The sequence below is a fragment of the Arvicanthis niloticus genome, chromosome 4, assembly GCF_011762505.2.
Source record: "Arvicanthis niloticus isolate mArvNil1 chromosome 4, mArvNil1.pat.X, whole genome shotgun sequence".
Classification (NCBI taxonomy): Eukaryota; Metazoa; Chordata; class Mammalia; order Rodentia; family Muridae; genus Arvicanthis; species Arvicanthis niloticus.
Window position 1 is genome coordinate 50167102 of NC_047661.1, and position 27735 is coordinate 50194836.

A 27735-nucleotide genomic window follows, 5' to 3' on the forward strand; every position below is an offset into this window, starting at 1 on the left:
CATCAGATCCCCTGGGACTCGAGCTGCAGATGGCTGTGAGCCACCACGTGGGTGCTGTCCTCTGGAAGAAGAGCTCCAGGCTCTAAGTGTTGGTTTTAAAAATACTAAAACTAAATTCTGTAATAGAAATATAATTTTAAATAATTTTTTGAGACTCTCAATCCTAGACAAAAGAATCCTTTTGCGTTGTGGTTTATATTTTATGGTTTCTAACAAAGTTGGTTCTATACTAAACATGAAAATGTAACTATAAATTCTTCTTTGTCTTTCATTATAAAGTCAGAAATTCACTAACATAAATAGGAAATTTCTCAGAGGATTAAACTAAAAACTCCTGATAAATCTGAAATGGTCTGAGACAAAAAAAAAAAAAAAAGACTGCCCCACCCCCTTCTCCATTACTAAGACTTTGCCCTTGTCAACAGCTCTTATGGCTACTATACTTGAATCCTGCTAGCAAGCCTAAAACATATGATTAGACCAGGCTTGTATTCCTAACCTAGACAAGGCTACCCATCTCTCCCCTGACCAACATGCAGAACCGGGACATGGATTTTTCATGTAGTCTACACTCCTCAATGTAAGGGGTATTTGCTTTAACTCACTTTCCAGCATGTACACAGTCACTTAGCTGGGAAAGACAGACAGACCAAAAAAAAAAAAAAGGACCATAAATATGCACACAGAAGCAAAAGCAAAAGATATAAAGGGAATGCTTTTAGTTTTCTTAGCAATCTATTTCTTGGTTCCTAAGGCCTACCTACAATTTCCCCTGGGCCTCTGAAAGATTCCCCTGTATCTTTCTATCTCTCTGTTTAATGGCTTCTACGTGCATACAACCACACTAAACTGTAGAAATCTAAAAGTCACAAGTCAGCCATTGCTCCAGCACAGCTTGAGATTCTCCCAACCGTTCTTGGTGTGCCCTGAACAGTTTTACTTTGTGCAGTAAAAGGCAATGAAACAAGCAATTAGTACTTGTAAGAAATAAGTGGCATGTCCAGTGACAGGGACAAGATGGCACAGGATGGTGGAGTTAACAGAAGAGATGATCATTTAGCCCTGAGCCCTTATTTTGTACATGGGGAATACAAAGGCCCAGAAGGAGCCTTCACCTTTGTAACACACCTCTGGAGTTTGGACCCCAGAACTCTAGAAATACACCAAAGCTGCTCCATTAAGCAAAAATTTAGTAAGTCATTGAAATTTCATTGAAAGAAGCAGCCACACTCAACAGCACAATGTTTTTTTAAAGTAGCTGAGAATTCCTCTATAAAGTGAGAATTCCTCTGCAGCGGCTGGGGAGATGGCTCAGTGGCTAAAAGCACTTCTTGCTCCTCCAAAGGACTCAAGTGTGATTCCCAGCACCCACATGACAGCTCACAATCCTATGTAAATCCAATTCCACAGGATTCAATGTCCTCGTATGGTCTCCAAGGGTACCATGGATACATGTGAAGCACAGACATACATGTAAGCAAAACACCCCATACACAGAGAATGAAAATTTTAAATGCTATGGTATGGAAAAAAATAGGACTTATGTTCTTGCATTCTCTGAAGTTGTTTATGCAAGTCATTTCCCAACAGAGAAATACATATTTAAAGATAAGACAATGACTTATGTCTCAACAACTGCATCTTTTCTACACAACTCCTGTACACATCAATAAATTATACTGCAAGGATTCTCAAAAGCACAATCTTTGTTTGGCCTAATTTAAAATTTTCAACTCATAAAATTACATACACATAAATCTGGCTTAAAATAAGGAGACAGAAGCAGTTCTTACATTCTGTGGAAGGCTGGCGCTTAGGAATAGTCTCAGATGTTACCTCAACAGGAGACAAATCGCACTTTATATACTTCATTAACAATAAACAGTTACATAGGCTGTAAGAAAGTTCCTGCAGGTAATTATTAAAGTATTTTAATTGAATGGATGAGTGAATAAACAGAAGAAAGTCTGAATGTTCAGAGAAAATAAGAATTACAAAAAAACACCACTATCTTCTGCACAACCAATAGCGCCCCCTACTGAAATATAGACGCTACATTGCTAGTTAGTTTAGTCAAAGTACCTTGCATCTTCAGATATTTCTCCTTAAATCCTATTTTGTCTAATAACTAGTGTATTTCATTAACATATTCTGAATGTTTACTTAAAATGCCTATGTTAATTTGAATCACATTTTCAGATATCAAAGATAAAAATAAAGTTTATTATAGAACATAGAAAAAATATGGAACCATAAATCTAAATTTTACTCCACAAGCAATTTGCTTATACCATGATTTATTATACTTATCATCCAGTAATGTTCATTTTCCTGGCATATTTATTTTTGCATTTCTTGATCATTTAACTTAAAATAATGCTATCTCAGACTGAAGAAATACCTCAATGGTTAAGAACTCTTGGATTCACAACTGCCTTTAACTGTTTTGTTCCAGGGAATCCAGTACTGGTAGTCTTCTGGCCTCTGCAGGCCCCCACACACGTGACATACATACACACAGATTCACACACATACATAAACAGTTAAAATAATGCTATCTTTTCCCAGCCTAACTTTTTGTTTTTCTATTTATTTACTTTGGTGTGCACACATGGCACACATGTGGAGGTGAGAGGACAGTTTAGTTGGTTCTCTCCCTCTGACATGTGGGTCTTGGGGATCAGAGTCAGGTTGTCAGGATGAGCAGCAAGGACCACTACCTGCTTAGCCATCTCAGTGAACATTTTATACTTCCTTGAATGCATAACACCAGTGTCAAAAGAGTCAGATTATACTTGAGAAAACCTATAGTGGCTAATGCCTATCCATGTGTTACAAGGAAGGCCAGTTTTACACTTTCTGGGGGGTAAAATATGTATTGCTCTGTCGATTTTAGATGCATAAAACGTTACTGTAAGATAGTATTTTGGAGTTCTGGGAATATTTATACTTCTTTAAGCCCTTGCTCAGATTTTTAACTTCAGAATTCTAATTGGGTTCATTCCGAATCATTTCTCTGGTTGGGTGTTGTGGTGCATGCCTTTAATCCAAGCACTTGGAGAGTAGAGGTAGGCAGATCTCTCTGAGTTTGAGGCCAGCCTGGCCAACAAGAGCTATACAATGGACCCTGACTCACTGCCTCAAATTTTTTCTGTTGATTTCTTTAATTATTTTAAGCATGTGGTCTTTGTCTAACAGGTTCAGTGCTGGATATCTTGGGAATGGTTTTTGTCACCTTCTTTTTCCCCCTAAGAATGGGCCATTGTATTCTGCTTTTCAGTATGTCTTATATCTTGGGTTGGTTTGTTTGTTTTTTCTTTTCTTCTGAAAACTGTAGATTTTTCTTTTCTTTTTAAAACTGGATATTTGAAATACCATGTGAGTAACTCTGGAAACCATTCTCCTGTCTCAGTCTGTATAGTTGCCTGACAGGAACAGTAGTCATCTGCTCATTTAGAGACTTTTCCAGACTGTTAGCCCATAGACTGTTCCTCTTCTGTGTGGTAACTGAAGTCTTCACTCTATTATTCAACAGTCAGCTAATGATGTGACACAGCCAAACAGAAAGACAAAGCTACCCTCCCTCCAACATCTGGACAGTTGGCTGTGCCTAGGGCACTCCTGTATTGCTAAGCCACACCATCAGAAACTCTGATTTGGCCTCTCCAGTTTATGAATCACCCACAAGCCAGAAACAACAGATGCTAAGTGTCTTCCCTGGTCTTCTCATGTGTATCTGATCCTGGCTTGTATGGTATACAATGGATTCCTCAGTGAAAGTGAGAGCCCACTAAAGCCCTTTTTCTTTATCTGTCTTTCTCTCACCTCTTCCCTAGGTTTGTTTGAGATCAGTCTACTCCCTGCTTCATCTGTCACCCCTCATCTTAACTGGCTGCCGGTAGCCATTTGAGGAAGGAAGGAAGGAAGGAAGGAAGGAAGGAAGGAAGGAAGGAAGGAAGGCAGGCCTTTTCAATTAAGCACAATCTTTCACATTCTTAAAGACCTGCAGGCAATGCGTTTTAGGAAAACAGAGCAACTGCCAATCAGCTTCCTACTCACAGACACTTATTCCTCATTTTGCTAGGAAAATACTATGATAAGACCTGACATGTACGTTATACAAACATCATTGTATACTTTGCATACTTACGCAATACCTCACCAAGGTACATTCTGCTATAGGCAGAGTTACTGGGCTATATAAACTGCCCTTCAGAAGCAGAGGATGTAGCTGAGTTGGCAGAGTGCTTGTCAAACATGCACAAAGTCCCAGAACCACAAAAACTGGGCACAAACCTGACCAGAGTTTATTCCCTAAACAGGGACAAGGGAAAAGGAAGTGGGGGAAAACATGCATGGACCAAGGACCACTCTGACCAAAAGACAGGCTAGTAGAGGGTCACCCATACCATACTCCTGTAAGTAACTCCAGTGAACTCACTGGCTTATCAAGACAGACCTGGGTGGAATCCTTTCCTTGGCCTGTTTACAGTGCCATTTAGGGTGAGTAGAGCTTGTTTTGTGTTTCCCAAGTGGGGAGGGGGAATCACACAGCAAGTACTCCCCAGTCAGCACTGTGAAAACTGCCCTGGGCCCTACTGGCTGCCCATGACTTGCACTAAGAGCCACAAGGCAGCGGCTCCAGCCTCCTTCTGACAGGAAATTAGACTATGAAGCAGTGGGAGCTGGGAAAGGGGATCCTTGACAACTAGGTACTAAGACCAAGGAGCACGCTCAAGCAGCCCACACACAAAAGTGACCAGAACAAGAGTCTAAGCCTACAAAGTGACTTTCTAGAGTAAGATTCAGCACATTACAAATAGGGCCCAGAAGAGCCCACAGTTCTAGACTCATAGGCCCTAGCAGGGAGCCTATTACTATTTTGCTAAACAGACATCAAACTGACCCCTAAATTCACATCTTTAGACCCACTGACTTGTTTAGTGCAGCTCGGAGACCTCAGGTGAGTAGTTTCTTCATGCAGTTAATGCTGAAATTCACAAGTGTCTGTGGTGTGCTCAACCACAAATGGGACAGCTATGTAACACTCCTTTCCCCATGGGCTCAGGACCATTGTGGAATAGGGAACAAAAAGATGGTAAGAGCCAGAAGTTGAGGAAAACTGGTGTGTAACAGTATCTTCTAGACATTCCTGGACAGCTGTACTCATGGGCACAAGGCAACTATGGCTATCTATGTAAGGTCTGCCCAAGAGCAAGCTAATCAACATTCTAGCCTGCACGGAGGAGGGCTCATGGACTCCCACTCTTAGCTAAGGAGTCATTTACACCAATGCTTCAGGGGAGGGGAGTCAGTTTTCTTTATGGATGGAGCCCCGGAGGTTAACCATGCTGTAGACGACAGCCTCCCAAACCCTGAGTATATGAACAGTACAAAACTGGGATCAGTAGGCTACTTGAAAATGTTTCTTGAGGGGCTAGAGAGATGGTTCAAGCAGTTAAGAGTGCTGGTTACTCTTCATCCAGAGGACCTGAATTCAATTCCAAGCACCTACATGGCAGCTCACAACTGTCTGTAGGTCCAGTTCCAAGACATCTAACACCCTCATACAAACATACATGCAGACAAATCATTTTTAAAAAGTTCTTTTAAAAAATGTCATAACCAGAAGGTGGTGGTCTACACCTTTAATCCCAGAACTCAGCAGGCAGAGACAAGTATATTTCTGTGAGTTAAATGTCAACCTGGTCTACAAAGCTAGTTCCAGGACAACCAAGGCTACACAAAAAAAGCCCTGTCTCAAAAAAATCAAAAATACATATAAATAAATGTAAAAGATAAAATAAAATTTAAAATATAGAGCCCAAGAACATATCTTTTAGTAATACCCAAGCAATGCTTACGCATGTTAAATTTAGGTAACTTTATTGTAATGTTCAAACAAAGTATCTATTAAAATAACACAAAGTTAGAATAATTTATATCATATTAGGGAGTTATCTTCAATAAAGTCATGACTCCAAGTAAATAGCAAAGATGTTTGTCTTGCACCAACCTCTTTACTGCTCTACTCGCTGCCCCATTACCCAGACCAACAGCCTCATAACCAGGCACTCTGTTCTGTTCTAGCTCATTTCTAATCTGTCACCACACTGACCTCAGAGTACACTCTCTTTCAAAATGTCCAATCTCTTTAAGGTCACTACTAAAACTTAGTAACTCCCCATTGTCCCCATTATAAAATCCAGATTGCTGCCCGGTGCTAAACTTTGCCTGGTAAACTATAACCCTGTGCCTTTGCTTGGCTTACCTTTTCCCCACATCGCTGTTCCTTTGCTATCAAAGCAATACTTGCAACATTTGGAATCTAGTGTTACTACCCTCTATCCATGATGCTTCACAGACTAACACACCATGCTGCCTTTCCAACTTCACTGTTCCAGCTGTTCAAAAAACCTTCTAGCAAGCAGATGTTCTCACAGTAAACCAGGTCAATATGGAGCTGTCTCTGGCTGAGGAGGGAAACACCCTGATCTTGGCCTTGTCTTTCTTGCTCTGCAGCCATCCCCAAGGAGCTGCACAGAAAAGCACTACATCTTCAAGGTCTAAGCTATCCTCTTCCATACAACCATTCCAGGCACGTTTGGTGAAGATCTTGTCTATACTGACCCCTGATAAAATCCTATGCAAGGTCTACTGACCGCACAGACACTGCCATGCTCTTCCACACTTGGAGGCACGAGAGGTTCCTCTTGACTGAACCTTGTCTCCCTGGAGAACTGCTTAGTCACCAAGCCTCGGTTCTCCAATCAATGTCCTGCAGGGAGAATTTGCCGTCTGCACATCTTCACAGTGGTTAACAAACCTCCTGTGTACCACTTAGTGATTGTTCTGTGGAAATCTTATAATCTGATTCTCTACTAGACTGTTGGCAACTTGAATGCAAGTCTTTATATGTTTTACTATCCAAAGCTCAGTTATGGAACACTGTCTGATGAACAGTATATATAATATAATGACTATCAAATAAAAAGAATATATATTTAAAATGTTAGTCTCACATCTCTAAGAAATGATAACATATTCAGTCAATTCAGTATACTTTTCCAGAATTATTAAGTCTAAAAGGGACATGGTGCTAAATAAAGTAAATTTGAAATTTGGTTATTTGCATAAATCAATTTTTAAAATTCTAATCAAATGACATATTAAAATGACTATATACAAGTGGACTTATTTATAAATTACTGAATATCTACTGTACTTAAGTATAGATAATACTAAAACTATGGAAGCCTATAAACTAGAGAGTCAAAAGTAATATACATAAAACAAAAATAGATAATATAAAAGCATATTACAAAAATGAGTGTATATATTCTATAGACACAATCACTGATAGACACCTATTGTAAAAATCCTTACATCTGAAAACAAATTAAAAAAAAAACAAAAAAACAAAAAAGGTTTTTAAGCAGTTAGATAATCTAACCTCCTGATATTATAGCTGCAAAACAATCAAAGCGAGAAGTAGAAAAACAAATTTTAACACCATGACATGATAAAAAAAAAAAAAAAAAAAAGAACATCAATTGAGAGTCAAACCTTAACGAACGTGTACAATTCACTAAGCAGAAGATGGAAATGAGAATATTCCATGAAAGGATAAAAATGAAGCTGGGCGTGGTGGTGCACAGCCGGAATCTCAGGACTTGGGAGGCAGGAGGAGGATAACACTCAAATACAGTCTGGGCTGCACAGCAAGGCCCTGCCAGACCAAAAGAAAGGACAGAAGGGAGGGGTCCGGAAAAGGGAAGAAGGGAGGGAGAAGATGAGTAAAAGAAAGAAACTAGAGTGAGGATGTGACTGGGAAGAAGGGCTGAGGAGCCAGCACAACCCGATACACAGACACTTTAGGAGCTGTGGGACCACTGAATGTTTGTCACAGCACCAGATTTCAAAGCTTCTACCGCCAGGTGCAAGGCTGAAATTATTTGTGGTGAAAAACAAGTAACTAAAAAGTTATATGCCGTTTATAAGGCTCTAAAATTCTAACTAATCAACTTTGCACTCAAAGAAGGGAAGCCATAGAACAATTATAGCCTATGTATAACAATTAACTGTTCTTATCCATGAGAGTTAAGAACAGCCTTGAAGCATCCGGTTGCCACAGATCAGACCTTCAGTGTTCCCAGATGCCTCTCTGTTAATGGCTCAAACAGCCTTCTGGACAGCGCCTTTAGGAGGCAGCAGAACCTATAGAAGGTAGAGCAATGTAGAGGAAGTCTTTATGCACTTGGCACTCCCTACATTCCTTGAGAAAACCCTGCCTGTGCTTTTCCTCCCTCACTTCCTGGCTTGTTCTGCCACACACAGTTGCCTAATGTTGTTTCCCACATGCCCAAAGGCATGGAAGCAAATGGTCATGGACGGGAACCTCCAAGAGTCAAAATAATTTTTTTATTCTACAAGCTGATTTCCTCATCCATTCTGTTGCAGTGACAGAAAATTAACATAACAACTTAGACTCTTTCAGCCATATAATGCTCTGGTTTTGGAGCACTTTAATAAAAAATTCATTCTTTTTTTAATTTTTATTTTTTATTGGATATTTTATTTACATTTCAGATGTTATCCCCTTACCCCATTTCCCTCCCCCCAACCCAAGAACCCCCTATCCCATCCCCCCAAAAAATTCATTCTTTGAGAACAAAGGGTAAATGTTACTGAGCTTGGCATTTGCCAGAACATAATTCTGCTCTAAACACAGTATGTACTTGTATCCAAACACAAGTACTCATATGCTCGCTCGTGTGTTCTCTCTGTCTTTCTGTGTGTGTCTGTGTGTGTATATATGTATATGCATGCCGTATACTCATATGCACACTTATGTGAGTATGTGCACACACATGTGTATATGTATTTGGAGGACAGAAGCTGACATTCAGTGTCTTCCTCTACATTTCTCTTCACTGTATATTCTGAGACAGGAGACAGACTCTCTCTGGACCCTTATGTCTCCACCACCCAGTGGTGCTGAGCAGCAGTGTCGCCATTCTTGGCTTTTACAGTATGTGAAGAATCAAAACAGCCCTCATGCTTACACAGTAGGCACTCACCAACCAACCACCTCCCAGCTCCCTAAACAAAAATCCTTAAAAAAAGAAATACATATCCTTTGGGGCCTTTTAGAGAATGGTTTGCTTGCTTATTTTTTGAAATAGGGCCTCACTGTTTCTGACTAGCCTGGAACTTACTATGTAGATTAGCGGGCCTTGAACTCACAGAGATCTGCCTGCCTCTGCTTTTCGAACACTAGCACTAAAATTAACTTTTAAATTCAAATACTGGCACTAAAATTAACTTTTAAATTTACTATTAATTCCTTACAAAAATATGTGACTAATGTTTTATGTGAAACATATTGATACCAAAAATAACTTTTAAAGCTGTGTGCTCTATAAGTGGTCATAAATCCAAATAGTTAAACTGTTTTACCATCCTTCAGACTCATACTCAAAACAAATATTTCCAAAAAGACAAATAACAGAGAATATGTCCACTCTTCATTTGTAAACCACCTCATCTCATAAATCATGAATTGATAAATCAAAGAGGTTTCGTCAAATGTTTTCAGTGAGAACATTTCACAGCACTCACTGAGTGTGGTACATCACCACATGTGTCAGCACACCTGTGACTGAAACTTACCCCGGTCTTATCACACAAGCGTAAAGTATGAAATGATCCAACAGCAAATAACTCCCCATCTGGAGCCCAGGCCACTGAGGTGATGGGGTGCTCATGAGGCTGGGAACCGTACAGCACACGGCCATAACTATCCCAAACCTAGGAAATCAAATTGTAAAGGCTCATATCATCACCACGTTACTACAAAAAAGTCTGTCCTCCAATAAAATATCAAGTGAAGACTCAAAAATCATAACTGTATAGGATTAGCAAGCAGACTTTACCATCATACAAAGAGGACAAAGCAATATTCCTGAATGTTCATGCCTCAGAAAGAAGTATTTCAGAACATTACTAAACCTGGGTTAAACATTAAATCTGCCCATTTTAAGTACTTTAAATTGAGTAGTAAAATCTGGTGAGGATTAGTATTTTCTATAATTTCATTCTGCCAAATGAGATTTCTATTGGTTTTTTTAAAATAATTTATTTCAACTAAAGTCCCTGTAACTACAGTGACAGTGTAAACGTCACTGTTGGAGCTGGGAAAGACTGCAATAAGGGAGCCTGTGCCTAGTATGTCCATGGTCCCAGTACTACAGAAAGGGGGAAACATCATAGCATCCACAAATTTATTTTATTCTGAAGTAGACCAATATTTAGAAAGCTAGGAGGTTGATTTTTTAAAAAATATGTGAATAAAGAAATGAATTGATTTAAATTGAAACACAAACAAGAACTGAATTGACATGTTGCTGCTTATTAAATCAAATTTTTATTATGAGAACTTTAAATAGCACTTAAAGTTGTTAAATAATTTGTTCAATTATTACAGGTAAAAGACTAAAAGATAGTTTTATACACTATTGTAAACAAAACAATTCCCTGAGATTTCATTATTTTAAGCAGATAGTAAGTCTAAACACTGTAGACTATGAGGGTCAGTTTATCTGTCAACTTGACACAATATGTGGGAAGAGAGTCTCAATGAGAGATGGTTTAGCAGGTTGGCATGGCAACACGTCTGTGAGGCCCTGTCTTGATTACAGCAAAGGAAGCGAGAAGACCCATCCTAGTGGGCAGCATGATTCCCTAGACTCTAAGCATTAAAAAACAGCACTGAGTAAAGGCCTGGGTGCACTCAGCCTCTGCTCTTGCCTGTTGCCGTGACTAGCTGCTTCCAGCCCCTATCCTGACTGCCCTACAATGAAGGACTGCAACCTGCAATTGTAAGGCAACAGACGACTTCTCTCTTAAAGCTGCTTCTGTCAGAGTTCTGTATTACAGCAACAGGAAATGAAGCTAAGACACATACCTTATACTTACAGTCTTCACCAGCAGATAAAATAAGATCATTAACTGAGTTCCAGTCGACTTTTAAAATGATGCCATCATGGGCTTTCCACTATGAAGGGGGAAAAAAGACATTGCTTAAAACTTTATAAGTGAAATATTTTTTTCTATTAAAAAAAATTCTCTTTTCTGGGTCCTTTTCGTTATTTATTTATTTATTTATTTATTTATTTAATATTAGAGCTGAGGGTCTCACTGTGTTGCTCAGCTTGGCCTAAGTTATTGAACTCAAGTGATACCCCCGTCACAGCCTTTCAGATTCCTATCTTCCTTCCACAGCCACTGTACAATTCCTCATTTACTTCATTGCAACTTACATCAAGGAAAGAACCTAGCAACATAGTATCCACTTTATAGCTTATAGCTTATGAATTTGCTCAGTTGCCTGAAATCCAGTTGGGAACTGTTTGTTGCTAAATTGTTTCAAGATTGGTGTTAGCATTAAAAACTAGAATAAATGTTATATAATCTACAATATCAGCTGACTCTAAATCTCCTAATTACAGATGTCTTAACTCACATGAATATAAACCAAACATATGAGTGAAAAAATTTCACATTCTTGTTTTTGATGTTTAATTTCATTGCAGATTTGTTAGTTAGTTTTTTTGTCAGCTTAACACAAGCTACAGTCATCTGAGAAGGAGGAGCCTCAGTTGAAAAATGCCTTTATAAAAGTAGCCTTTATAAGGTAAACCTGTGCTTTATAAAATTAGATTAATTTTATAGCAATATAAAATTCAATTAATTTCATAGCACTATAAAATTAAATTATTAATTTTCTTAATAATTGATATAAATAATTAGTAGACAGACATAAATATTATAGATGGATGGATAAATGACAGACACAGAGACAGCATGCACAGTCTATACAGAAATATAGAACATCAAAGTTTTCTTCATCTCTTTATTGCTTGAAATCTCCATCTATCCAAATTCTGAAACTGATGCTTTTTTTAAGAAAAAAATTATGTGTTCAATTGCCTGCATGTATGTGGAATACAAGTGTGTAGTCCCCACAGGGGCCAGAGGAAGGCATCCAATCCACAGGAACTAGTTACACTCAGTTGCTAGCTGCAGTATGGGTGCTGGGGACTTTACAGCCCCAGACTAATGCTTCTGAAAACACTCTATACCTGATGCAGCCTATCAACCTCCACCACCAATTCCCTTACATCTTTTTAAAATGTAACTTTTATTTTATTTTAGTATTTTATGTGTAAAATTGTTTTCCTACATGTATGTCTATGTGGGGAGCCGACAGAAGGTGGATATCATCCTTGCAGCCATCTTGAGCCATTCCTTGCAGCCATCTTGAGCCACAAACCCTGATAAGAGATTTGATTACAATAGCCTACAACAGCTGAGCACACTCTGATAACATCTTGCTTTAGATACCCAGGGTCTTCCCTTGGGTGTGTGAGACTTAAAGCTGTGATTTAGAGCTGAGACTTAAGGGCATGACTTAGAGATCAGATTTAGAGACAAGGCCTAAGGGCATGACTTAAAGGTGTGACTTAGAGGCGTGGCTTAGAAGTAAAACATATAAAAGGCAGAGACAGAGCAGACATCAGAGAATCAGACACTTCAGAGAGTACAACTTGGAACTAGGAATTAGGTTAGACAGTACAACTTGGAGTTAGTTATTAGGCATTAGGAAGCAGGCACTTGGAAGAGAACTTGGAAGTGGAAACTTGGAACTTTGAGGCACTGGGGACTAGGAACTAGGGACTAGCAACTCAAGACTTGGGACTCTAAATCTTCTCTAAGAAGAGAGACTGAAGAATAAACAGGATTGAATCACACTCTGTCTGGTCTCCATTCCTCATGTCCATCCTCACTCTCTCTCTTGCTGAACCCCAACCTGCAGACCTGCAGACCGGAGCAGCTTGGGGCAGTGCAGGCTCTAACAACTTAACCCCCAAGGCTTCTGGCAGTGCGGGTTCCAACACTGACAGAACGGTCCGAGACACTTTGGCCCCCAAACTGGGCCAGAGAGGTCCACAACATTTTTGGCCCACAAGCGTGGGGCAGAGAGGTCTGCAACATGTCTAGGTACCACATGCCATGCCTGGTACATGTGGAGGCCAGGCAAGGGTGCCAAATTCCATAGAACTGGAGATACAAACAGTTATGAGCCACGTGGGTAGTAGAAATTGAATCTGGAAGGGCAGTCAGTGCTCTTAATAGCTGATCTATTGCTCCATCCCACCCCACTCCCCTTACATCTCTGTCTTTTCTGAACTCTCTAGCCTATTAAAAGGGAAAGGTTAATAATAACATAACATCAGTACCAGCTACTCTGTCAAGTGCTTACTATACACCAGACAATAATCCTCACAACAATCCTAGTGAATTGATGCCGTGTAGACAAGAAGGCCGAGCGGTAAAGAGACTAAAACACTTTGTCATCACACAGAGGTAAGCAAGTGAAGTGACCCAGGGCCTCACTCCAAAGCCACAGTGGTTTAGATGAGAGCAGTCAAACTTGGCAGTATGGTCCATACGGTTCTAGCTTTAGAGTTATGAAAGATACATGGGTAAGGGGGTTGTAGAATCTTCTCCTATGGTTTGAGAGGTCTCAGGCCAGGTACGTGGCAGGGACTGTATAGAGGCCTGAGAAGCTATTGCATGAAGCTATGAAAGTGAAGCCTGGTCTACTTGGAGACTCCAAGACTTTGAAGATGCCAGAGCCATGAGACATTTGCCAAGGACAGCTGCGCACAGCCCAAGAGAGACAAGTGTGCTGCAGCAAGCAAAGCTGGAAGGACTGAGCCATCCAAGCCCTTTGACAACTTTTGGAAGTAATTCATATTGTGTGTTACTGTATGTTGGAAGTATATAATTTGCTTTTTGATTTTACAAGGAGTTATACTTAAAAGATTGCCTTGAGTCTCAGAAGAGACTTTGTACTTTGAACTTTTAAACTGTGTTGAGACTGTGAAATACTGTGACTTTTAAGGTTCACTAAATGCATTATGCATTATGATGTGACCACCGGGCATATGGGGGCCAGTGAGTGGAATGTGGCAGTTTGAATGAGCATGGTCCCCATAGGCTCTTAAGTTTGAATACTTGGTCTCTAATTGGTGTAACTGTCTGGGAAGAATTAGCAGGTGTCACTGAAGTAAGGCTTTGAGGCTTCAAATGACTTGCAACATCCCCAGTGTCTTTTTCTCTGCCTCCTACTTGCAGATAGACATGAGCTCCCAGCTGCTGTTCCAGGGCCATGCCTGCCTGCCTGCCTGTTGCCATACTCCCTACCATGATATACATGGACTCCAGCCCTCTGAAACTGTAAGCCTCAAATAAGCCCTTTCTTATAATATGGGAACACAGTCCAAGAATGCAGTCATGTGAGAATTGTAAGTACTTGTAAGAAAACTCCAAGAAAACAAGACAAGAGTCTCGTGACCTTGGTTTGTTCAAGACACAGAATTGTTCTTGGAAAATATTTTCAAGAACCTCCCCGGTGTATCAGATTGGAGTGAGTTTACTTTGGCTGTTGTTATTCATATACCTCTATGAAAAAAACATGCTCTTGCCACAAGCAGTTGCTTCTTGTGATTGTTACAAGTGTTACTCATGTGTTCCTTCTTATCCCTCAGAGTATAAATTGTCTGACACTCTGAATAAAGTTGGCTATTGCATAAGACTTTAGTTCCCTTCATTTTTAGGCCCTGGGAAGCCTAGGTTCACACTGACAACTGGATCAGTAAACACTGTAAATCATCTTGGTCATAGTGTAATATCACAGCACAGAAAAGTAACTAAGACAAAAGTCAGGCTCTACTCTGTCATCATCAAAATGTGAAAGAAATCCTTCTGTCTTTCAGTGCTAGAATCCAATAACCAAATCTTGCACACTGCCTTTTATGTGGTCTGAACTTCCTTAACAGTCATTGCTGTTTCTTGGCTTTTGTGTGGTTCTGTTTACCTCTCTCTCACACAGTTTTGAATAACCAAGTTTTTTCCACTCCTTGGGTTTAGGATCACCTCACCACCTACGCTTTACAATTTAGCGCCTAATAGCTATTCCTCTTTTCTGACCTAATAGCTATTCCTCTTTTCTGAACAGCACACAAGTAAATATCAGCACAACATCTACCCTTAAGCCAAATGCTCTCTATATTATTCATCAAGTTATATGCACATAATTGGTTCTAAGTCTAATAGTGATTCCTCAACCATTCTGAAAGAAAGAAACCAATGCTGGCCCTTTGAGAAAACACAAGTGTGTGAACAGATGATAAGGATGATTAAAAACAAATCAGCACTCTTAGGAGTTTCATTTAGCTTTGTTTCATCTCAAACCCACGCACAAGACTGACTCTGTAAACTGAAGGCTGCTCAGTTGTGCCGAATCACATGACAACTCAGGAATTCAAAACACCTGCTTGAGCGATGCGAACAATGGGAGTTGAAGTACTGGGAAAGTGAGCCTTTGGGAAACAGAAAGAAATTCCCTTGCCTATGATAAAGTCTGATAAGCCTGCAAACTCAAAGCTCTCTGACTGTAAGGAGACTAACCAGAAGACAGGAAACTACAAGTACCACCTGGCTTAGCAGTGACAAAAAGCCAGATAACTACTTAAGATAAAGGCCTTAGATGTACCTGTAAAACTTTAGCATTTGGTTGAAGAGGTTTAATGATGAGCTGTTTGCCTGCTGTATAAAGAACCTTTTCTGAATCAGGGCCCCAGGCTACTGAATACACTGGTATTCCTGTAAAAAAAAAGAAAGGGAAAATGATAAGCTTACATGTTCATGTCTTTAAAAGACAGTAATGTTAAGAGGATCAAAATCTTGGCTAGGTGGCATAGGCCAGCAATACAAACACTAGGGAGACTGAGGCGGGATAATTGTAATTCTAGGCCAGTCTGAGAGGCCCCACAGATGAATAAATAATCTCTGTGTTATTTTCACTCTCTCCCTAATCTATTCATACCATAGAATAATCAGAGACAGAAACACAAACTAATCTAATAATTTCAAAATAAAAACATAAAGATCTACTGTGAGCCTCTGACACACTGTATTTTGTGTTTCTATGTTTTACTTTGTTGTTTTGTTTTTGTTTGTTTGAGAAAGAAGCCTGCTGTGTAACTCAGGCTGGCCTAACAAACTTCCTGCCCTACTTTCCCACTGGGATTGCAAGTGTGCCCCACCTTACCAAAAACATATCTTTTCAACTGATTTGGATCTAGCTAAGAAAATGTAGCCATTTTCAGACATTCCAGATACTATGCTATAAAAATCCATAAAATAAGATAAAGGTTTTTTAAAAATTCAGTGTTCTTCACTTTCCATAAACAGCCAACAGAGCTATTCTGTTGAACTAAACTGCCTCAACACTCATACAGACAGACAGACAGACAGACAGACAGACACACACACACACACACACACACACACACACACACACACGGCTTTTAGGGTTTCTCTATGTTACCCTGGATGTCCTGGAGCTCAGTGACCAGGACAGTAGACCAGGCTGGCCTCCAACTCATGAGATCCACCTGCCTCTATCTCCCTAGTGCTGGGATTAAAAGTATGCTCACACCAGGCTGGTATATTCTTACATAAAATATACACTGAGAATCTACTGCTATCACTCTCTACCGTGTTTTCTGAGACTAAGACAGAGCCTTTCACTGATCATGAAGCTCATCAACTGGGCTAGACTGGCTGGCCAGAAAGCCCATGGATCGTCCTGTCTCTGCCTCCCCAGTGATGGGATTACACCACCACCCCAGCTTTTCTGTGTGAGTGCCAGGGATGAGAATTCAGGTCTTTCCCTGGTGTGACAAGCACTTTTCCAAAGGAGCCATCTCCCCATCCTCAATCCTACGATGTCTTACATCAAAGACTCTCAGAGGAGGACAGGTTCTGCAGTTTGTCAGATGTGGTGCCTATAGCCAGGATGGTAATAACACTGCAAACAGGAAAGTACACCTATGTGTACAGTTTGAATATGAAATGCTCAGTGTGGAAGACTCGGCCTAGCTCGAAGCACTATTACAGGAGATCCTGAACACTGGATTGAAGTAGATCAGTTAGGGTCCTGAGACCCCAGCCCCATCTCTCTCTAGTCCTTTGATTGCCATGACGTGAATTGTTCTGCTTCTCCATGTCACTGATGTCATGATGGACTAAGTCCTCTGAAACCCTGAGTACAAAGAAAACTTTCCTCCCTTGTTCATGACAAATATTCTGTCACAGCAACAGTCAAACACATCCATCACAAATCACATTTTGATAAGGATGTTAGTTTCTGACAAGAATTTACATAGTATTCTTTAACATTTAGGAAAAGTACTTTGTTTCTTTCCATCCTTCCTTTTAAAAACATTTATTTATTTTTGTTTTATGTGTATAAATGTTTTGCCTACATGTATTATGTCTGTGTGCCATATGCATGCCTGGTACCCATAGAGACCAGAAAAAGTATCAGGTCCCCTGGGCCTGGAGGTAAGAGAGTTCTGAGCCACCATGTGGGTGTTTGGAATAGAAACTGGCTGCTCACAAAGAGCTATCTTTCCATCCTATCCCACTTTTTTCTTGACACAGGATCTTGCAATATAGTCAGGTTGGCCTCAAACCCCTGTTCCTCCTACATCTGTATCCTAAGAGCTAAGATTAGAGGTGTACATGCACCACCATGCTTGGCAAGGACAGAATCTCTTAACTTGATAACTCCCTAGGCTACCTACTATCTTCTGGAAACTATGATTTATGTGACCTTCATTTTTAAAAATGAGTATAATAACCAAGTAAGTGGTACATGCCTATAATCTTAGCACTCACAACACCGAGACAGAAAGATTACAAATTGTAGGCTATGTTGGACCACATAGTGATAAGCTAGTCTAGGTTACATACAAAGGCTTTATCAGACAGATGGATAGATGAATGGATGCATGATGGATGGATGGATGGATGATGGATGGATGGATGAATATATGAATAGATAGAGTGAGCATTGGTTATTTACTAATAAATAATCAGTAATCCCCTTACCTTAGCCTAGCTACCTATTCATTACAAAATGATCATGGTTATATAATCTATGAAACATTAACCCATTTTTAATTATAAAACCAAGGCTTTGAAAACTGTCTAGGATCAGATTGTTACAGCAATTGGCTTTTATGGAAAAAAAATAAATGAATGAATGTTCAAGAAATTTAAATTTCCAGAAAAATAAAATCTGAATTTGCTAATTCATAGGTAATAGGTATTTTCTCTCCCTCTGTGATGCAGATATAGGTCAGATTTAGACCAGATTAGAAATAGGTAAAGGCAGATTTATTAGGAGGCAGGTCCAGGGTGGGTTCACTGATCTCCCAGGTGAAGGTCAGTGAAGTCACACATCCAGGTTAAAGCAAGGGTATTTTATAGAGTTTAGGTGAGGAGTGATGGCATGCCAGCTAGGAGCTGAGACTGTGTCCATACATGGTCAGAATCTGAGCCCCTGGGTGAGCCCTCTCAAGTGGGTTGCCAGAAACTGAGAGACAGGGAGTGATGACATGTTAGCCTGGAGTTGTCTCCAAGCAGATGGGGGTGGAGGGTGTGTATTTTGCTGTGAGGGCAGAGCTGCGGGAAAAAGAGCAGAAAGGTTTGCCAGCTTGTTCAGTGGATAGGCATGAGTTCTAGTCTAACAATGGGCAATCAATAAGATTTAATTACTTATTTGGAGAGAAAATTCAACATGCTACAGTCAACAAGGATTGAGTTTCACTAAGACAAATTTATTTGTCCATTTTCCCCAAGTAAGAACATGCATAAGCAAGTATCAGTGGCTTCTGAAGGTTGGATAGTCTAGTTTATACCTCGACCATACAAACTCTTCGGGACGGCTCCACAGCTTTCATTTGTTATAAAGTCTCTAATCATTCTGTTTAGTCAACAGTATCCAAGCTTTTATCTGTATACAACAACCCATGAACCTAGGCCTAATGAGGTGATCAAACTCGAACACTGCACCTCCTCCTTCTGTACTGAATAAGAATATTCTCTAGAGTAGCCTGGAGCAGGCCTGGGACTAACAGCAAATTCCTAGCCAGGCCGAACAGGCTCAAGTCTATAGCCTAGCATTCAGGAGGCTGAGACAGGAGAATCACAGCAGGACTGTGGTTAGCTGTGGTCAGCAATAGTCCCAGCCAGGCTAGACTATGCATGAGACGCCCACCTCAAAAACAAAACAAAACAAACCACCTTCAATGTAACCTTCAACTCTAACAAACTCCCTAAAGGACATAAACCCAAACTTCAGCAGCTCCATATGTTGTTCTTGGTAAAGACTGGAAGGGAAAAGAACAGCCAGGGCTTTAGTAGTTAGAAGGCAGTTAGTTAGCAGTGCCAGCCAGATAAGTGCTGCTCTCACCCTCATCAAAGAGGCTTCTTTTTGCAGCAGATGAAAGCTACTTCAGAGAGCCACAGATGGTCAAAATGCAGAGAATAAAGAACCATAGGGTGCCAGGCCCCAGTTGGTACATCTACAACACAAGCTCTATACTATGCCTACCTTGGCCAGTTTTATGCCAACTTGACACAAGCTATAGTAATCAGAAAGACGAGAGCCCACTGTCGATAGGACAAAATGGCAACCAACAGATTGGGAAAAGATCTTACATCCAATAGAGGGCTAATATCCAATATATACAAAGAACTCAAGCAATTAGACTCCACACAATCAAATAACCCTATTTTTAAAATGGGGTACAGAGCTCAACAAATAATTCTCAACTGAGGAAACTCAAATGGCCAAGAAGCACCTAAAGAAATATTCAACATCCTTAGTCATCAGGGAAATGCAAATCAAACCAAGCCTGAGATTTCACCTCACACCAGTCATAATGGCTAAGAACAAAAACTCAAGTGACAGCAGATGCTGGTGAGGATGTGGAGAAAGAGGAACACTCCTCCATTGTTGCTGGGATTGCAAGCTGATACAACCATTCTGAAAATCAGTCTGGCGGTTTCTCAGAAAATTGGACATAGTACTACCTGAGGACCCAGCTATACCACTCCTGGGCATATACCCAGAAGATGCTTCAACATATAACAAGGACACATGCTCCACTATGTTCATAGCAGCCTTATTTATAATAGCCAGAAGCTGGAAAGAACCCAGATGTCCTTCAACATCTGGGTTGGAATGGATACAGAAAATGTGGTGCATTTACACAATAAAGTACTGTTCAGCTATTAAAAATAATGAATTCAAGAAATTCTTAGGCAAATGGATGGAACTAGAAAATATCATCCTGAGTGAGGTAACCCAATCACAAAAGAACACACATGGCATTCACTCACTGATAAGTGGATATTAGCCCAAAAGCTTGAAATACCCAAGATACAACTCACAGACTACATGAAGCTCATGGAGAAGGAAGACCAAAGTGTGGGTGCTTTGGTCCTTCTTAGAAGGAGTAACAAAATACTCAAGGGAGCAAACATGGAGACAAAGTATAGAGCAGAGACTGAAGGAGGGGCCGTCCGGAGACTGCCCAACCTGGGTATCCATCCCATGTGCAATCACCAAGTGTACAGTGTTGTGGATGCCAGGAAGTGCATGCTGACAGGAGCTTGATATAGCTGTCTCATGAGAGGCTCTTCCAGAGCCTGACATATTCTGAGGCAGATACTCACAGCTAACCATTGAACTGATCACAGTGTTCCTAATGGAGGAGTTAGAGAGAAGACTGAAGGAGCTGAAGGGGGTTGCAGCCCCATGGGGAGAGCAACAATAACAACCAACCAGAGCTCCCAGGGCCTAAACCACCAGCCTGGGAACATACATAAAGGGCCCCATGGCTCCAGCTGTATATGTAGTGGAGGATGGCCTTGTTGGGCATCAGTGGGAGAAGAGGTCCTTGGTCATATGAAGGCTGGACACCCCAGTGTAGGAGAATTCAATGGTGGATGGGTGGGTGGGGGCACACCCTCATAGAAGCAGGAGGAGGGGGGATGGGATAGGGAGGTTTCTGTGGGGGATTTGAAATGGGGAAAGGGAATAACATCTGAAATGTAATTAAATAAAATGTCCAATAACAATTTTAAAAAAGAAAGAGAGAAAGAAAGAAAGAAAGAAAGAATCCTGAATTGAGAACATGTCTCCACAAGATGTGCTGTAGGTAAGCCTGTAAGATATTTTCTTAATTAGTGACTTAAGTGGAAGGTTCCCGCCCATTTTGAGTGGTGCCATCCCTGGGCTGGTAGTATAGGCTTCCATAAGAAGCTAAGAAAGCCAAGGGGAGCAAACCAGTAAGCAGCATCTCTCTATGGCCTCTGCATCAGCTCGCGTCCCCAGATTCCTACCCTGTCCTGCCTTGTTTTGATGATGAAGAGTGCTCTGGAAGTGCAAGCCACATAAACCCTTTTCTCCTGGCTGGCTTGTTTGGTGCTTGTTTTGGTCGTGGTGTTTCATCACAGCAATAGTAACCCCAACTAAGACAATGGCTAACGGAAGATTAGAGAAGAGGAGGGAGAGGTAAGAGCCAGAGGATCAGAATATCTGATGGAAGGAAGATAGTGTTTTCTAGACATGACCATGAAGTCTAAACAATATGGTTGTCTACACCTGTATAACGCACAAACCAGGCCACATGCCAATGTGGATGAGGAAAACTTTCATCACACCCCACCCCTAAATGAAAAGATACAAGATGGACAGTGGCTGCTGAAAGGAAAAATACATTTTCTACAGGGAGAAGCCCTGGATAGTTATGCAATCTCAAGTGATCAGCATACAGGCAATTCTAAATGAACTCAATAGGCTGTGTACAAACACAACAGTATGTTTTGTATACACACAACAACAATGTCAGGCATGGTGGCAATACATGCCTTTATTACCAGTACTCTGGAGTTAGAGGCAGACAGATCTCTGTGAGTTCAAGGCCAGCTGGATCTACATATGGAGTTCAATACCAGCCATTACATTAGAAACAGAATGTAAAAAATCAAAACTAAGAATAGTTACAGAACAGGTCATGACTTCAAGGGAGGAGGGCATGGGAAGAGTAGGAGAGGGTAGAGGATCAGGGAAGAAATGATGCAAATAAACTATACTCATGTATAAAATTCTTAAAACATTTAAATTAAAACAAAAAATGTAGTTGCACAGGATGTGACTTTAGTTGTGGTGTAGGATTAAGAGCCAGGGATGTGTTCATTCTTCTCGATTTGACATTTTGAGCTGAGGCCCTCTTAAGGTGGCTATGTCACCATTTCCTTGTTTACAAACCTTCCTTCAGAATACTTACCTACCATGTGAGAACAAGGAGTCAATTTATTTCCTGCCTGCACAGTTTTTTAAATAATAATAGTGTTTCAGAAAAGTGATTTAGAGAATAAAACCAAGTAAGCTTAGAAAGTGAAACATGTAGTTTCTTTGTTACAAACAAGTGTTTAAACCACATTTCTCCAATCAAATATTGAAGAACTTCCGATGTGGGTACTTTGGATGAACAGCATTTATTTAGGTAGAGAACAACTTCACAAAGAAAATGATTTATGATGAGTCTCTCTTACTAGCATTTGAGACAGATTCATAATATTAAACCACTGTTAAAAACATACATATTAAAGCATGGTAGTCAGGCATAGTAGTGCCAGTGTGTGATCCAAGCACTTAAGGGAGTGTGGCAAGGGGACTGTTCCAAGTTCAAGGCCAGCCAGGGCTCTCCATCAAGATGCTGTCACAAAACAAACAAGTAAAGCACTAACCATGCTGTACCTCAGTTTGCAAAGTAGAAAAATAATACATTTAGGTTCCAGATAGAATTATTTTAAAATAAGAATTTAGTAAAGTATGTAAAAAGATGTTATTAATTTTATCATTAACAAAAATAGAAATACATAATCATTTTACAATAAATTCTGGCTTTTGTGTAGGAAATTTTTATTTATGCTCCATTTCAGTTAAAACACTCAAGAAGATCTTGTTTTTCTGACTTGGTATACTAAAGTCATGTGATCTTTTTGACATTTTTTAAGAAACCACATGCACCTGGGGTTGTGTTAAATGTCAGACCCTTATCTCTCTGTAAAACAAATTATCTAAATTCTTTCAACCCTTGAGAGCATTTTAAACCACAGAGGAGTTGAGAAAGTGTATTTCGATTGTTTTAAGGAAGTACCTGGTCAAATGTACCGTGTTTTTCACATTCATACCATAACAGTATCCCCTGAAAGCGTTGTTTTTCTGTTGCTGAAGGATGTATTAGAAACAAAATACATTCTAATGTGACGCAGTGGCTGCCTTTGCCTAGATTTTTATATGAATCTACAGAGTGGATGGAAATACTTAGAATGGAGCCTAGCACTAACTAAACAATCCTGTTAACCAGTACACTAGCAATGGCTTTGTAAAAGGATCATCAACAATCGCTTCTTTGTTGTTCACGGTAGAAAGCACTCAAGAACTAATTTGTCATCTAAGCCACAGTGGCACACACCTGTAATCCCAGCAGGCAGCGGCTGAAGCAGGATTGCTCCATACACAGTGCCTTCAGACAAGCTGGGGTCACCATGCAAGATCCTGTCAAAAATAATCACATTTCCACACATCTAGTTGTGCAGCTTGGTCTTCATGTGGGTCCCAAACAACTGGAGTGTGGGCAGGGGGCAATGCCGAAAGCTGTTGCCTACATGTGGGATATGTTCTTCTAGCTGAGCTGCCTTGTCTGGCCTCAGTGGGAGAGGATGTGCCTAGCCTCACAGAGACTTGAAGTGCCAGGATGGGGGGGACACCAGCCACCACCACCCCCACCCACACCCGCACTGGCTCAGAGGAGAAGAGGAGGGGAGAAGAACTGTGTGAAGGGTGACTGGGAGGGGGCAGTGAGTGGAATGTAAAATGAATAAATTAAAAAATTAGATTAAATTTTAAAAAATTTCACTTTCACTCTACTTGCAAAAGATAGATAATCAAATGGAACTCATTCCAGCAAAGCAACTTGCTTATGGATGTCACTGGGTCAGGAAAAAAAAACTGTAAATAACAGCATTTGTTTCTTCGGGTTCTACCCTCTGCTACCTCCCCATTTCCCCATGACTTCAGTTCTTCATCTTCACCTATGTAACTACTCCCAAGTTAAATTTATTTAGCCTTTATTTCTAATCTTCAACACATTTCCATTTCCCCCAAAGACACCTACAAACTAAAACTCGAAGTCTCCACATTCAAAGCGATCGCTGCTCCGGGCCCTCTTCATCTTTTACAGAGTATCCACCCTTTCCAGCCTCCTCCTCCCCTCCCAAAGGCCACATCAATGCTTCTCTTAAATCCTTCTCTCATTAACAAAGGACCTCTCAGAAGCACCTCACAGGCTATCCTCTACAAATCCCAACCTCCTCCTAGTCCTCTTCCTGTCACAACAGACTAGAGCGAGCTCCTAACAGATAGATAATCACTTCTTCCTCCTGACCTACTCAGAGTTTTCTGGTTTGTTTTGTTACAGTACAGGGCAAGACAGTGCAGAGGATCCTCCACCTTGTATTCTTGCTGAGGTCATTTTAGGTTTAACTACAATTTGATCTCTTTGATGGGAAGACCCATGGAAAATTACCCAGCTCTATTCTAGGAACCCAACATCAAGATGACCCAACTAATTTATTTTAGTTTCCGTTAAGCAAACCATCCTTAGCACTTCCATCAACCCAAAGGCAAGTATGGGGATTTCTGGATCATCTGGGTTTTATAGACTTTGGGTGCCAGGGCTCACTGAGATAGCCAAACTGTTATATGAAGCCACCAGGGGCCAAGAAGACAAAGGAGAATGGACTCCTGAGATTGAATGAGATTGACATGGCTTTTAAGACTCCAAGAAAGCCTTATTGGAGACACCTTGGTCCTCCCAGACATTCACAAACCTCTCCACCTGTATGTGGATCAGAGAAAGGGGATAGCAAAGGGAGCGCTCACCCAAACTTTCAGACCACAGGAAAGACCTGTGGCTTGTTTATCTAAGAAGCTAGACCCAGTGGCCCAAAAACTGCCAGCCTGCCATCATAGCTACCACTGCCTTGCTAGTCAAGGATGCTGACAAAATAACCATGGGGCAGGAACTTGTTATCACCAACCTCCATGCTATTGAGGGGACCCTCAAGAATCCACCCAGATGGTGGCTGTCCAATGCTAGACTGATGCACTTTCAGGCTCTGCTTTTGAATCCCCCTCTCATAAGATATGGCCCATCATCTGCCCTAAACCCAGCCACCCTGCTACCTGACCCGTCCTCAGATGAGCAGCATGACTGCTCCATAGTTCTGAGGCACATCTAGAACACCAGGCAGAACCTGACTGACATACCCTGGCCAGATATGGAATGTATCTACTTCACAGATGGGAGCAGCTTCATCCAGAATGGAATCAGGTACGCAGGGTCAATGATAACGGACTTGGACTCTGTTATTTGGGCAATTGCTTTGCCACCAGGAACTACAGTCCATAAGCTGAACTAAAGGCTCTAACCCAGGCTTTAAAGCTGGCAAAGGGAGCCACAGCTACAGCACATATGCCTTTGCTACGGCTCATGTACAGGGGTCCATATACTGACAGGGGATTATTGACTGCGAAAGGAAAAAAAATAAAAAAAATAAAGAGGGAATACTTGCTTTATTGACATTATGGCTTCCTCTCAAATAATGCATTGCCCTGGGGAATCAGAAAGGAACATCAGAAATAGCCCGAGGGGAACAGGCCACCCAGGCTTCTACTGCCAACAGCCTAGTAGCTTTGCTGCTCCCTGTGCTCAGAGCCAACCCTGAATATACAGCTAAAAACAAAGGCCATCAGGAGAAATGCCAAGGAGTTTACAGAAGAGACGGATGCTTGCTGGCCTCTGCAGGCTGCACCATCCCACCTAAGGAGTCCGCTAAGCCACGCCTCCAGCAGATTCAGCAAGCTTCATGCCTGGGTCACCGAAAACAAAAGGAACTGCTGTGAGGGGCAAGGGACAAAGTATTTGATTTAGGACACTTGGTTGATCAGGTAATCTCAGACTGTGCCACCTGCCAGGCTGTGAACTCCTCAGGCCCCAATCAAGGAGCCGCTCCAGGAACCAGGATCGGGGGTCAACGGCCCAGGGCTAACTGGGAAATAGATTATAGAGAAATAAAACCAGGAACATGTGGATACAAGTATTTGCTAGTTTTTATAGATATCTTTCCAGGATGGGTAGAAACCTACCCTACAAAGGAGACTGCCAACATAGTGGCAAAGAAGCTTCTGGAAGACATCATACCCAAGTATGGTTTGCCTGCCCTGCTTGGATCTGACAATGAACCAGAATTCATCTCTCAGGTAAATCAGTATCTAGCATAGGTTCCAGGGACCAGTTGGAAATTACAGTGTGCATACAGACCCCAGAGTTCAGGGCAAATAGAAAAGATAAATTGGACAGACCCTGAAGGCCTTGACCAAATTGACCCCTGAAACTGACAGTGACTGGGCATCTCTCCTACCTTATGCCTTATGTAGGGCTAGGAACATCCCCTATACTTTAGATCCTCCCACCTTGAGATCTTATATGGGAGGCTCCCTCCCATGCTGCCTAACGTCCAGTCTGATATCTTAGCTGAATATGACCAACATAAATCCTTGGAAGCACTCCATAAGGTCCAGAAGCAACTCTGGCCTGCCATCCACCAGGTGTATGAGTCTGCTCCTCCCAGTAACCCTCATTGCTTTGAACCAAATAACAAAGTCTGGATTAAGAGACATAACTACAAGACTCTGGAACCTTGCTGGAAAGGGCCTCACACTGTGATCCTGACCACACCCAAGGCTGTTAAGATGGATGAGATCAGGAAGTTAATACACCACTCCCAGGTTAAGCCTGCCAGGAGAGAGAGATGATCCAGCAGCTGAGGTCCCAGCAGAGAAGATTCCCAGGTGAACTGCCTCAAGAATGATGGACAGTCACCCCACACCCTGTCTACCCACTGAAACTGCAACTCCCGAGCTCCTGATCCTGCTGGCATGCAACAACCTTGTCATCAAGTTCACAATGGCTGGCAGGAAGGCTGATTGGACTGCCAGTTCTTAACTCCTCTCTGTCCACACTTAACACAGAATTGTTGGTTACTGGACAGGGACTTTACATTAGCAATAAGGTACCTGAAGCCTATTCCCACCTCTGCAACTGCACTGTAACCCCTACTGTTGCAGGATACATGCTGCCCCCCAGAGAATGCTTGGTGGGCTTGTACCTCAGGGCTTTCCCCATGCATTTATGGCCTGGTTGTAAATACGACTAAGGTTTTTTATGTTCTGTAGAGCTTGTACCCAGAGTGACTTACTACTCTGGAGAGGATGTCTTCAACCAGCTAGCACCTCCAAACATACGGGCTAAAAGGGTAGCCATCTCTGCTGTGTTACTAGGTTCTCTCCTTGGGATGGAGCTGGCTGGAGCCGATAATGTAGGGGCCTCAAAAACATCTCAAGGATTTGAGATGATCCATTACTGAAAGAGGGGTGGTGAGAGGGATGAGACAAGCTGACTTCATGCCAGGCTTCAAACTGGCAGTTAAGGAGGCTAGGCCTAAGAACTCAGCAAGCGCAGGCAAGTCAATTACTAATAGAAAAAGTCAATGCCCCATAATGGTTCTGGAAGATAAAGATGCCTAGAGATGAAGGAAGATAAAGCTCATCTCCCCTGGAATCCCAATGTGCTTTATTTAAATTGGCTGGTGAGCTCACTTGGGTGTCTGTCTTGG

General features: G+C 41.3%; 1 protein-coding gene across 2 annotated transcripts in view; it reads right to left on the reverse strand.

Moving 5' to 3' along the window:
- The window catches only part of Ift80 (intraflagellar transport 80), a 107761-nt gene that overhangs the window by 54009 nt on the left and 26017 nt on the right, over window positions 1-27735 (reverse strand). For both annotated transcript variants that reach the window (XM_076932498.1, XM_076932499.1), the window contains 3 exons: window positions 15623-15732; window positions 10967-11056; window positions 9673-9810 (listed from right to left, as the gene is read on the reverse strand). In XM_076932498.1, the coding sequence (XP_076788613.1) occupies window positions 9673-9810; window positions 10967-11056; window positions 15623-15732 (338 nt within the window). The remainder of the gene's footprint in view (window positions 1-9672; window positions 9811-10966; window positions 11057-15622; window positions 15733-27735) is intronic.